Genomic DNA, 13,046 nt, shown 5'->3' on the forward strand with positions numbered 1-13,046 from the left:
CTGTCAGTCCCCTGCTCACATCTGCTGGAGTCAGAAGATACTGAGGATTGAGGCAAGGGAGGTGAGGTTATATAGGACCTCCCCCTCCTCGAGTTTTTGTTCTCACTTCATCTGCTGGACGGGGGACATAACCCACCGTCTGGACTGATCCTGGTACGTACAGGGAAATTAGTTTTATGTTATTGCACCACCCTCATCAGGCATTGAATAAATCACAAACTCAATTATGTCATCAAGTCTTTATTGCAACAAGATTAGCCCTTGCTAGCCATTGGAAACAGACTGACATTCCATCCTTATGGATTATACAACAAAAGGTACATCTTTATTGCAGAATGGCAGCTGTAACAGCGGAACTCCATAACACCTTATCTTAACTGGGAAAAGGCTGCCGCCTCTTAGGAAAAGTATTCTTATTACCTATGAAGCTTTTGTGTCTTTCCTCATTTACTGTACCTTCCTCGGGATTATACAGAATACAGTTTTATGTGAGCTCATGGGTGGGGGTGGAACAGGGAGTTCTATGTTACAAGAAAATGATGTAAGAATCTTTCCAATATATGGAATGTTCTTTTCTCATGGTTATGTTGGAAGCCACGCCTCCCCACAAATTGAAAGACCCTTTTTTTTTTTTTTTTTTTTTAATTAACCAAACTTGATCCAAAGACAAAAAGGCAGAAGCCCAAGAAAAGGGAAGCAAGGCAGAAGCCTAAGAACAGAGGAAGCAAGGAAACACAAGCTATCCTGTGGAAAGACTGGGAGAAATCCTGAGTCTCCTACTCGCATCTGCTGGAGTCAGAAGATACTGAACTCCTGCAGAGGGGGTACTAGTATATAAGGTGACGCCCCCTCGAAGCTTGGGCTGACTCCATCTGCTGGATTGGGGACATAACCCACTGTCTGGACTGATCCAGGTACGTACAGGGAACAGGGAGTTCTATGTTACAAGAAAATGATGTAAGAATCTTTCCAATATATGGAATGTTCTTTTCTCATGGTTATGTTTTGTCAGCGCAATAAAATTATAAATTAAAAAAAAAGAATGAACGGACAACTTTCTTTAAATCTTTAATTTATTAGAATTTAATAAATCTTTAATTTATTAGAATTTCGTGATTACAAAGCTGAAAGGGATCAAGGCAATGGGGCTTTTAATAAAGTGCCTGGTGGCATTAGCAAGGCTTGAAGATGCATGGACATTGGGCCTAAACCACAGAACAGAGTGAGGTGGCACATGAGCAAACACCAAGCCACGATCCCAATACAAACCACTTCCAGCTATAGACCCGTGATAAGACAGCTCACACCTCAAGTTTGTCTGCTTCTACCTATAGACCTCAGGCCAGCCCGTTCTATAGTCACACCATACATAGAATAAATAATACCTATTGCCTAGTTATGTGCACCTGTGGTTAGTGCTCAGATACCCAGCAAATTTTGTTAGGAATGCCAGAGGTTGGAGATGCAGTGTAAGCAGGAATCACCATCACTGCAGGTACTTGTACCCCCAGGAGCCAGCACGCACCCAATGCAAAGAACACACACAATTACCGAGCGCAGATCCCCTGCAGAAGGGAATCTGTAAGGATCACAGCTTACATATCGTCAGAAAAAACGTTCTGCATTTACAATGTCCTGTCAGTTTCCATTACCAAACCTGAAACTCATAAGAGGGCCAGAATATCCCATTTCCTAAGTAACCCCCTCCAACCCCAAATCTGACATTAAGCCCTTGGATGCTAGATGCAAGTTTGAAAGTAAGTTCTGTACACACCCCGCCTGCCTTGGTCCCCAATTCGGTGTGCACAGCATGCATTGGAGTGGGGAGAGAAAAAAAAGCACTTATTTAGAACTGGAAAGTAATCTGTCAGTCTCACACCCATGGCCAGAAACCTGCAGTGAAGTAACTGTGCTCTTCTACAGCATCTGTGCAAGTCCTGCAGAGTTCTATACACTTCGTCAGTGAATGGGAGCTGGAGATGCCCCAAAAGCACAAGGCTAACTTCCCTCTCCATAATACACATATAAGAGGCCAGGGGCAGAGCCCACCGCTCATCCCACTATAACACGACTGGCAACAAAACCTGCTATGTCCCCAGACTTCACATGACTGCTGTCAGATTTTCCAACTCACAGCACATCATAATGCATCCAATGCAGTCAGCAGCCACTAAAAGGGACGAGAGAGCTCCGGCATGTGCAGAAGCCTTGTTTATGGCTCCGTCTTCACACTAAGAACATCTCCTGCCTCTCCAAACCCAGGAAGCCAAGAAACTGCCCCAGCCCCGGCCACATCACTGTTCTTTGCAAAGACAGATCCGAAACCATCTAACTCAAGACAAGGCATGAGCAAGTCGCAACACTGAAAAACAAGGTACTCAGTCAGCCAGGTTAGTGAGAAAATAATGAGCCCCATTGTACAGGCACTTTGGCACAATTAATAAGGTCTTGTCACCATGAAAGGCTCCAACACTGCAGCGGCTGCAAGGCTTGTGGTGCCTTCAACACGTTTCAGTCATTGGAGGCAAACAAGGAGTTTGAGACTCTCAGGGTTACTGGCCATCTGTCCACTCAGGAAAGTCCCTGCTTGCACTCTTCCAGTGTCTCTGTAACGGTTCTGCACAGATTCCTCCCAGCTGAAGAGGCTTCCTCAGGAGGAGCAGGACGAGGGCACTTGGCAGGCCTGTATTACGGAGCACTGCTGCAGCAAACCTCATTGACCCGCTGTCGGAGATGATACACAAATTGAAACATGGTGGCAGCCAGGCTCTGGTGGATGAGGTACCGAGGTAGTCGACCCTGGGAGAAGAGAGAAAACCATGAAAAGCACCTCGAAGCCCCAGCTGTAGAATTCCATCTCCCTGCTAGCGCAATGCCGCCATCCTCAGAGCCCTGCACATGTGGTGAAGGCTTCTGGTATCCTTAGACCTTGCTAGTGCTGTTAGCAGGACAGGCCAAGCATGGTTCTGCTCTCTTAAAGAAAGCCATGGTTGATAGCCAGTGGCTGAGTGCAGGGGTCTACTGATGGAGCCTTACCTTTAAGTCTGTGTTCAATATCCACAGAAATGTGCACACTGTGGGATTCCGGGAAGACTTCAGGACCACAAAACCTCCAGGACCGTTCTCTCCCCTGGATAAAGTAAGAAAGAGTCTGACCAATGAATGAAGCACACACACAACCATTGCTGACCTTGGGAGAGCTGAACATCTAGATGAACTGACAACTAGGAAGGTAGCTTTTAGCTATTACTCTCCCTTTATATGGAACAAATGGCCTACTGAGATCAAGGGAGAATGAGAAATTACTATTTACCTGATAACTTCCTTTTCTTAAGGACAATCAGAAGAATCCAGAACAAGTGGGTTATGAACCTCTACCAGCAGATGGAGACTGAGCATACTGATGTCACAGTAATTATACCTCTGCAGTGACATCAGCCTGCCAGTAATTTCTTCAAAAGCCAACTGTGGACAGACTAGCAAAAAATTTGATTAAAAACAGATAACTATTTCAATACTCAGCCAACAGGCAACATTGAGCTCAGCAAGAATGTAATATTAGTCTAGGGACTAGAGTAACACTTACCAGTAATCTCTGTAACACGTAAGCACACAGGAGGATCATTATGCAATCATTCGGCAGCCAAGGGAAAGAAGCTGGATTTATCATTTCTATGTTTCTATATCTGACTTTCCTAAAGAAAAGGAAATTATCAGGCGAATATTTATTTCTCATTTCTTAGCATCAATGTTGTCTGCCATCAATTGCTGTCGATGGGCGACAACAATCTAACTTCTGCCCATGACACTGCCTGAGCCCTAGTGGAATGAGCCCTAACCTGACTACGTAACAGCTTTCCAGCATCCACGTATGCAGCCGTGACTACCTCCTTAATCCAGTGAGCTATCGTAGGTCTGCAAACTGGTTCTCCCTGTCTAGAACCATCATGAAGGAAAAACAGGTGATCTAACTTCAGCAAAGATTCAAGTAACCTCTAGATACCTGACAATGTCTCTCTTGAAAGTCAAGGGTTGCAACAGCCGATACTCCTCTACCTCTCTCTCTCTGTCCAGAGATGGCAGGGAGATGGACTGATTCAAGTGAAACTCGGTGACCACCTTTGGTAAAAAAGAAGGAACAGTATACAGCTGTACCGCCCCTGGAGTCACCTGGAGAAATGGGTCCTGGCAAGACAAGGCCTGCAGTTCAGAAACCTTACTGCCACAAGAAACACAGTTTTCAAGGTCAGCAACCGCAAGGACAGAGTACACAGCGGTGTAAACGCAGGGCCTGACAAAAAAATCCAAAACCAAATTAAGAGTCCATAAGGGCACCGAAGGTGCAAAGGGTGACGAAGATTTTTCTCTCCTTTCAGAAAACGGGCCTCATCAGGATGAGCCAACAAGGATCCACCATTTACCTGACCCCTGAAACAAGTGAGAGCTGCGTCTTGTACCTTTAAGGAATTGAGAGCCAAGCCTTTATTCAAGCCATCCTGCAAAAATTCCAAAAAGAGCAGGATCTTGAACAAGGAATGAAGAGTACTTCAATCTTCACACCAGGCCTCAACATTCTCCAAATCCACACATAGACCAGCGAGACTCTTCTGCACTCCAGCACCCTCGCGCCATCAGCTCCTGACAGTGAGCTCCCCAACCTTGGAGGCTCACATTAGTCAGTACTAGCTAATCCAATGGGAAACTCCCTTCTGTAGATGATCCACCTACAGCCACCACTGTGGTTGGAAGGAGACCTCCATCGGCAGGTGGAGCTGAATCAAAAAGTCCTGAGACTGCAGGTTCCACAGAGTAGGGAGCGCTGAAGAAACATAGAAATGACGGCAGAAGAAGACCAATCGGCCCATCCAGTCTGCCCAGCAAGCTTCACACTTTATCTTTTTTTTTTCCTTTTTCTCTCTCCCACCTGTTACTATTGGCTTCCAGTACCCTCCAGCCCTAATTCCCCTCCACCAATGTAGAGAGCAGCGCCGGATCTGCATCCAAGTGAACATCCAGCTCAATTAGGGGTAGCAACCGCTGCAACAAGCAGGCCACACCCTTACCCCATACTCTTACCCACCCCTGTTTTTTTGTTGTTGTTGTTGGGTTTTTTTTGGAGATGGCAGCCCTCCATCCTTCCGCTCCGTGAAGGTGGAACACCAACCACTGAAGAGGACACATATGCACCCTCACCCACAATACCACTTCCAGGGTCACTGCAATTAAGCCAAGTACCTGCTGGTAAGACCATACGGTCAGGTGCAGAGTGTTCAACAGACGAAGTTAACTAGCAACTTTTGAATTAGAGTTTCCAGCAGGCACACCTTGCCCTGCTTTGGGTCAAACCGAACCCAGAGATATTCCAGTGACTGAGTAGGCTGAAGACTGCTCTTGGCTAGATTCACCACCCAGCCAAGCTGCTGCACAGGGAAATCACCTTTTGAGTAACCCGGTGGTTCTCCTCTGGCTATCTGGCTCGAATCAGCCAGTCATCCAAATATGAGTGTACCAGGATTTCATCCTCTCTCAACTCTGCCACAAATACTATCACCTTGGAAAAGGTTCTGTGAGCGGTGGCCAGACCAAAGCGCAGCACCTGAAACCGAACGTGGCATCACAGAACTGCCCTGGCGTTTACCCCAGAGTCATCAACCTCCTCGGAGAGAAACAAACAAGAGCAAGCCACCAAGGATCAAGAAGAAGCGATCCACAAGGTCACTGCCACTGCTTCAAATGCTTGCTTAAGGATAGACAATCTTTTTATCATGAGCATCCCTTCAAGGCTGCTCCGCCTTCCATGAGAAAGGAAAATTGGTTCTTACCTGCTAATTTTCGTTCCTGTAGTACCACGGATCATTCCAGGCTCCTGGGTTTATGCATCCATTCCAGCAGATGGAGACAGAGAAAGTTTAACTGATACTGCTTAATAAGCACTGGTGCCACCTGCAGTTCCTCAGTATTAATATGTACCCAAGCACAAAAACTCACTTGCAAAATTTGTAAAAAACTTGAAAACAGTTGTTAAAGCTCTGAAGAAAAATCTGCATAGCAAAAAGAGCACGGCTGAGTGGAAGACTCTCCACCTTCATCAAGTAGGCGGGCTCTGGAATGATCTGTGGTACTACAGGAACGAAAATTAGCAAGTAAGAACCAATTTTCCTTTCCATGTACATATCCGGATCAGTCCAGACTCCTGGGATGTACCAAAGCCCCCTAGCTGGGGTGGGACCTGGAGAGTCCCGCTGGCAAAAACACTCTCGCCAAAAGAATGAGTTTCCAGATCCCAGATGTCTAGAGATGATAATGTCTCGAAAAAGTATGCAAATACTTCCATGTAGCTGACCGACAAATCTCTTGTGGTGACACCAACTGAGCCTCCGCCCATGAGGCCGCTTGCGATATAGAGTAGAATGAACCTGTAAAACCGTCCAGCAGCTGGCAGCCCTTAAGGATATAGGCTGACCCAAATAGCTTCCTTGAGCCACCTTGCAATGGTAGCTTTAGAAGCCTGGAGCCCTTTCTTCGTGCCGCTCCACAAAACAAATAGATCTCCGAAAGGCATTGGTCACTTCCAGATATCTCCATAAGGCCCTCCGAACATCCAAACGCCTGAGTTCCTTCGCATGAGAAGATGCATCCAAATTTGGAAAAGCTGGAAGTTCGACTGTCTGATTAACTTGAAAAGCTGGGATCAGCTTGGGAAGAAAAGATGGAACCATCCATAAGGACACCCCTAAATCCGAGATCTGTAGGAATGGGTCCCTATAAGATAAAGTCTGCAACTCTGATATTCTTCATGCTGAACAAATGGTTACCAGGAAAACAACCTTCAAAGTCAAATCCTTAAATCGCCCTACGAAGAGGCTTAAAAGGTGGCTCACACAAAGCTCAAGAGCCGCTATCTGAACTCAGAGTGTTAAAATGCCAAGCCTTTGCCCAATCCATCTTGCAGGAAGAATAAAATCTGGGACTTGAAGCCCGCAAAGCAGCAACACCTTTGGCCACACACTAAACTTCAAAAACCTTCCAGACTCCGACGTAAGACAACGAGGTAGACGTGCGCCTCGCATGCAGAAGGGTAGTAATAGCAAGCTCTGGGTACCCCCTCGCCTTAAACGTCACCTCTCAAAGCCAAGCCACTAGACAGAAGCAATTTGCCTGATCAAAAAATATGGGATCCTGATAGAGCAGATGAGCGAGGTGACTGAACCATATCGGACCGTCCACGGCCAAGTTGATGAGATCCGCACACCACGGGCGACGTGGCCACTCCAGAGCCAACAATACGACATCCCCAGGTGACTCTCTATTCTGCACAAAACCTTTCCCACCAGAGGCCACGGAGGAAACACAAAGTAGAACTCCCTGAGGCCAAGGAATCACTAGAGCGTCGACTCCCTCGGCTCCATAGTCTAGTCTGTGGCTGAAAAATCGGGGGGGATTTTGCATTGTGGCGAGACACCATCAGATCTACATGTGGACAACCCCACTTCATGCGAATGAGCTGCATCGCTGACTGACAGTTCCCATTTGCCCGGATCTAGAAGACTGCGACTTAGAAAATCTACCTGGACATTCTCGTTGCCCGCAATATGAGAGGCTGCTATCTGGGTCAGTTGTGCCTCCGCCCAGATCATTAACTCCTGAGTCTCAAGCTACCATCGGCTCTTGGTTACCGTCTTTGTCAATTGATATAAGCCACGGTCATCGCATTGTCTGACAGAATTCTGACTGAATGACCTTGGACCATCGGTAGAAAGGCCAGCAACGCTAATCGCACCGCCCTTGTCTCCAAGCGGTTGATAGACCAGGAGCACTCTTCCGGCGATCACACACCCTGAGTCAACTGAAGCTGGCAAACTGCCCCCAACCAGACTGGCTTTGGTAATAACGATCCAATCTGGTACATCTAGAGTGACCCCCCCCCCCCCCCCGAAGGTGGTGAGACATTTGGAGCCACCAAGAGAAGCACTCCCTCGTAGGAACATCCAGCAATATCGGCTAATGAAAAAGCTCAGACAGTGGATTCCATTGTGCCAGAGCTTTCTATAATGGTTTCATATGTGCAAAAGCCCAGAGAACCAACTCAAGGATGGAAGCTATGGATCCCAGAACCAGCAAAAAGTCCCAAGCTCTGGGCACCTGCAACACCAATAGATTGTGGATCTGTGACTGTAATTTGTTCACTCTCTCATCTGTCAAGAACACCTTGCCCACGCTCGTGTTGAACTGGGCTCCCAGATACTCGAGACACTGGGTCGGATTGAGATGGCTCTTGGCGAAATTCACCACCCAGCCCAGCGACTGAAGGAGTTGAATGATCTTCCTAACCATTGAGTGACAACTGGCCTCCAACTTTTCTGATGAGCCAATCTTCAAGATAAGGATATACCAGAACTCTCTCATGCCACAAGGCTGCCACCACTACTACCATGATGTTGGTGAAGGTCGTGGCTAAGCCGTGGCTAGGCCGAAAGGAAGGGCCTGAAACTGGAAATGCTGACTGAGAACAATGAACCTCAGATAACGCTGGTGATCCAGACGAATGGGGATATGAAGATACACCTTCGTTAGATCCAAGGAAGCTAGGAATTCCCGACTGCGAACTGCTACAATCACTGACCTTAGGGTTTCCATGTGCTGCATTTACTCTTTTTAGGTCAAGAATAGGCCGAAAAGTGCCCTCCTTTTGGGAACCACAAAAAACAGAGTACTGCCCGGTGCCCCATTCTTCCGGGAGAACCTGCACCACAGTTCCTAAACTCCACAACCTATCCAAGGTCTCCTGAACTGCAAATCGCTTTGTCAACAAATCGCAAGAGGAGACCAAGAAGAGGCCGTGGACGGGACGAGCAAATTCTAAAGCGTAACAGTCTCTCATGATCGAGAGCACCCACTAATCCTGAGTGAGATTGGCCCACTCCTCGTAGAAAAGCGCTAGATGCCCCCCTAAGAAGGGAATGATGGAGTGGGCCGGCCTTGCCTCATTGGGAGGATTTTGTCCCCAGAGCCACACCTTCAGAGGGGGCTCTAAAGGGCCTTAGAGCTCCCCGAAAAGTCTGCGCCCAGGACTGACCACGGCCCGCAAACTGCCTCTGCGGGGTTGTTACCCCCCCTCGCATATCGAGGCCTTCTGCTTTCATGGAAATGGGCCAGAGACTGAAAGGACTGTCTGGACTTAGGCCTATCCTCTGGCAACTTGTGGACCTTGTTGTCCCCTAACTGTTTTATTAACTGCTCAAGGTCCTCTCCAAACAAGAGACAGCCCTTAAACAGCAGGGAACTCAACTGAGATTTGGACGAAATATCCGCCGACCAGTGCCGCAACCACAATAATCTCCTGCCCGACACTGCAGAAGCCATAAGCCATAAAGAGGCCCGCACTAAGTCATACAACGTGTCAGTTACATACGTCACTGAAGCCTCCAAGATTTCCGCAAGACCAGCTTGGTCCCCTTGCAGTTGCTGCACCCAACGCAAGCATGCCTGCTGCATGAAGCTGGAGCAAATAGCCACCTGAAGGCTCAAAGCAGAAATCTCAATGATCCACTTGAGGTGAATCTCCAGCTTACAGTCTTGGACATCCTTTAAATCCGCGGACCCCGCCACTGGAATAGTCGTCTTCTTGGTGACAGCTGATACCGCAGCATCCACTTTCGGTATAGCGAAGAGCTCTAATGTCTTCTCGGGTAAGGGATAGAGCTTTGACATAGCTCGGCTCACCGGTAATCCTGCGTCCGGAGAACTCCACTCGTGGTCCACCATCCTCTGCAAGGACCTATGGTAAGGAAAGGCTGAGGGAGGACCACGAGTCCCATCCAGAACCAGTTCCACCCCATCTAGGTCTGAATCCGACTGAGGGAGCTTCAAACTGAGCTCCTTGAGGACCAGCAGAATTAAGGGGGCCAATTCCTCCCATCGAAACAAAGAATCTTGGGAGAGTCCCCATACACTAGCATATCAGCCACATCGTCCCTCTGGATCTGTATTGGCAGCATCCGGGTCCGCAACATCTGGGTCTTCCGCCCCACGATTAGGGGCCAGAACCCCCTCCAAGATGAGCCTTGTATCCCCAGAAGTCTTCGAGAGCCCCTGAGAACCCCCCCCGTCTCCCGTCCAACCGCAGGGGACCCCAGTAAATGCTGCACCCCAGAGACCAAAGTACCTCGCGACCAAATAGAGCCATACCCAGCCGCCTGAACGGCTGGGGAGGGAGGAGGATGGGCCATTCCCCCCAGCTGAAGGTCTGACCCTTTCCTGCTGTGCCAAAAATGTGCGGTAGAGCAGTAAAATAAATTCCGGGGAGAAACTGCAAGGAGCAGATCCCGTAGGCCCAGTGCCCTCCGACCAAGCTAAATCAACTGGCAGCACATCATCCAGGCTCCCCTGCCCCCCTACAGGGCCCAGGTACACTAGGGAAAACTGCTGGGGGGGGGGGGGGGGGGGTGTTTCCTCCAGCCACCCCGAAAGCGCTGCCAAGTCTGCTGGAGAACCTAAAGCGGCCGTTCCCGCGCTGGCCGAGGCCGAAGACCGGACGCGGGAAACCCAGTCCCAGACAGCAATCATATGGGAAGCGGAAGGAGGCCAGATGCGTCAGTGTTTTGAGGGGGGAGGGGAAGGCCCCTCACCACCCGAAACACACACCTGAGGTGGGCAGAAACCGCTCGGCAGGCCCGACCATGAATCACAGCATGCGGTTACCCATGGAGCCCAGCAAGACTGTCCCCCGAAAAACACTGCCCTAGAGTTCGGGAGAGACTTACTGCCCCCGCTGCAGCTGCTGAAACTTTTTTTTGTTTTCTAAAGATAATAAAAATAACAGGGCCTCTGCTCTCCTAAGGCCAACAGGAGCTGTCCAGCTTCAGTTCAGCCTGACAGCTAGGAGAGCCCTAAAAACAAAAAGCAGCTGCCCCGAACTGAAAAGCCACCTAGGTGGCCTTGTGAAGGGAGGGATCTGGACCACCAGATTTGCACCTCATGGATGGGAGCCGGAGCGAGCGTACAAAAAGGTCACCAACCTCCAGCTTGTCCACCTCTACCAAATAGGGAAGGGTTCCCCCAGGGAACCCGACCCCTAGGAGAAATGCTCCTGAGAAAAAGAAATGGAAAAAGAAAAAAACCCGAAAAATCACCAGAAACTGCAGATGAATGCACCAGCCACCATCTGCTGGAGACAGAGAAATAAAGAGAAATAGTGAGGAACTGCAGGAGGCACCAGTGCTTATCAAGCAGTGTCAGTTAAACTTTCTCTGTCTCCATCTGCTGGCACGGATGCACAAACCCAGGAGTCTGGAATGATCCGGGTACATACAGGGAATAGTGGTCTGCCTGGAGACTGCACAGACAAATGCATCTACCGTCAGAAAACGTAAGTGCTCCCCTATCACTGGATCCAGAGGGTAAAGGCCTTCCAAAATCCGACCCCCTTTGAAATTAGCCTCTGGGGCGCCCCACTCAAGATCAATCAATTCTTGAATGGCCTCCATCACAGGGAAAAGCAAGAGGCTTTATGCAAGGAAACCAAATTTAAATTTCCTTTCGGCTCAGACCGTGAATCTGCCCCAGGAACCCTGAGCATTTCACAGGTTTGGGAGATCAGAGATGTTCATCTCTAGGAAAGAACCGTAGCATAGTCTATACATTTCTAAACCTGGAGGAATTTCACTACCCTCAAGAGAGTCAGGATCGGTGTAGCATCCGTGCCATCCGGATCTCTATCAGGAGATCCTGCTGCCGCTCTAGGGGTACTCTGCCACGTAACAGAAGGTCCAGGAAAGGATCCTACCTGCGCCTCTGTTCTGGGATCAATTGGACAGGGTTGAAGACTGCGCCTAAAGAAAAGATTGCAACCCCTGGAAAAATTCTACCCATGAAAAAGTAGAAGCATCCAAACCAAGAGTCACCTGAGGCATACTCAATGAGCTACCGTCCCCTGCTGAGGACCCAGTTAAGGAAGAACCAGGCTTCCCCACCCGAGTCGTCTTTACCCAGACCTACATCCAGCTGGGAAGAACCAGGTTTAGTGAAATCAGAGGAAGATAAATATCCCTGAGCCTTCAAATAGGACAGGCACATGTTAGTGGGCACTCCTGGCTGAGATACCTTAACATAACAGACAGTGCATAAGAACATAAGAAATTGCCATACTGGATCAGACCAAGGGTCCATCAAGCCCAGCATCCTGTTTCCAACAGTGGCCAATCCAGGCTACAAGTACCTGGCACATACCCAAAAACTAAGTATATCCCACACTACTGATGCCAGTAATAGCGGTGGCTATGTTCTAAGTCAACTTGATTAATAGCAGGTAATGGACTTCTCCCTCCAAGAACTTATCCAAACCTTTTTTAAACCCAGCTACACTAACTGCACTAACCACATCCTCTAGCAACAAATTCCACAGCTTAATTGTGCGTTGCGTGAAAAATAACTTTCTCCGATTAGTTTTAAATGCGCTACATGCTAACTTAATGGAGTGCCCCCCCTATTTTTTCTATTATCCAAAAGAGTAAATAACCAATTCACATCTACCCGTCCTAGACCTCTCATGATTTTAAAGACCTCTATCATATCCCCCCCTCAGCCGTCTCTTCTCCAAGCTGAACTGCCCTAACCTCTTCAGCCTTTCCTCATAGGGAAGCTGTTCCATCCCCTTTATCATTTTGGTTGTCCTTCTCTGTACCTTCTCCATCGCAACTACATCTTTTTTGAGATGTGGCAACTAGAACTGTACACAGTATTCAAGGTGGCGTCTCACCACAGAGCGATACAGAGGCATTATGACATCTTCCTTTGTATTCACCATTCCCTCCCTAATAATTCCTAACATTATTTGCTTTTTTGACTGCCACAGCACACTGAATCGATGATTTCAATGTGTTATCCACTATGACGCCTAGATCTTTTTCCTGGGTGGTAGCTCCTAATATGGAACCTAACATTTTGTAACTCTAGAATGGGTTATTACACGATGTTAGGTCCCATATTAGTGCAACGAGAAAGGTGCTTAAAGCTTCTTAGGTATAGGCACCATTATGACAAAAATT

At 48.2% G+C, this 13,046-nt stretch overlaps 1 protein-coding gene across 2 annotated transcripts in view; it reads right to left on the bottom strand.

The window, feature by feature from the left end:
- Positions 1–611: 611 nt before the first annotated feature.
- The window catches only part of STARD3 (StAR related lipid transfer domain containing 3), a 56,247-nt gene continuing 43,812 nt past the window's right edge, over positions 612–13,046 (bottom strand). For both annotated transcript variants that reach the window (XM_029573022.1, XM_029573021.1), the window contains exons 13-14: positions 3,037–3,130; positions 612–2,799 (exon numbers count right to left, since the gene is read on the bottom strand). In XM_029573022.1, the coding sequence (XP_029428882.1) occupies positions 2,689–2,799; positions 3,037–3,130 (205 nt within the window). In that variant the 3' untranslated portion in view covers positions 612–2,688. The remainder of the gene's footprint in view (positions 2,800–3,036; positions 3,131–13,046) is intronic.

The sequence above is a fragment of the Rhinatrema bivittatum genome, chromosome 12, assembly GCF_901001135.1.
Source record: "Rhinatrema bivittatum chromosome 12, aRhiBiv1.1, whole genome shotgun sequence".
NCBI lineage: Eukaryota > Metazoa > Chordata > Amphibia > Gymnophiona > Rhinatrematidae > Rhinatrema > Rhinatrema bivittatum.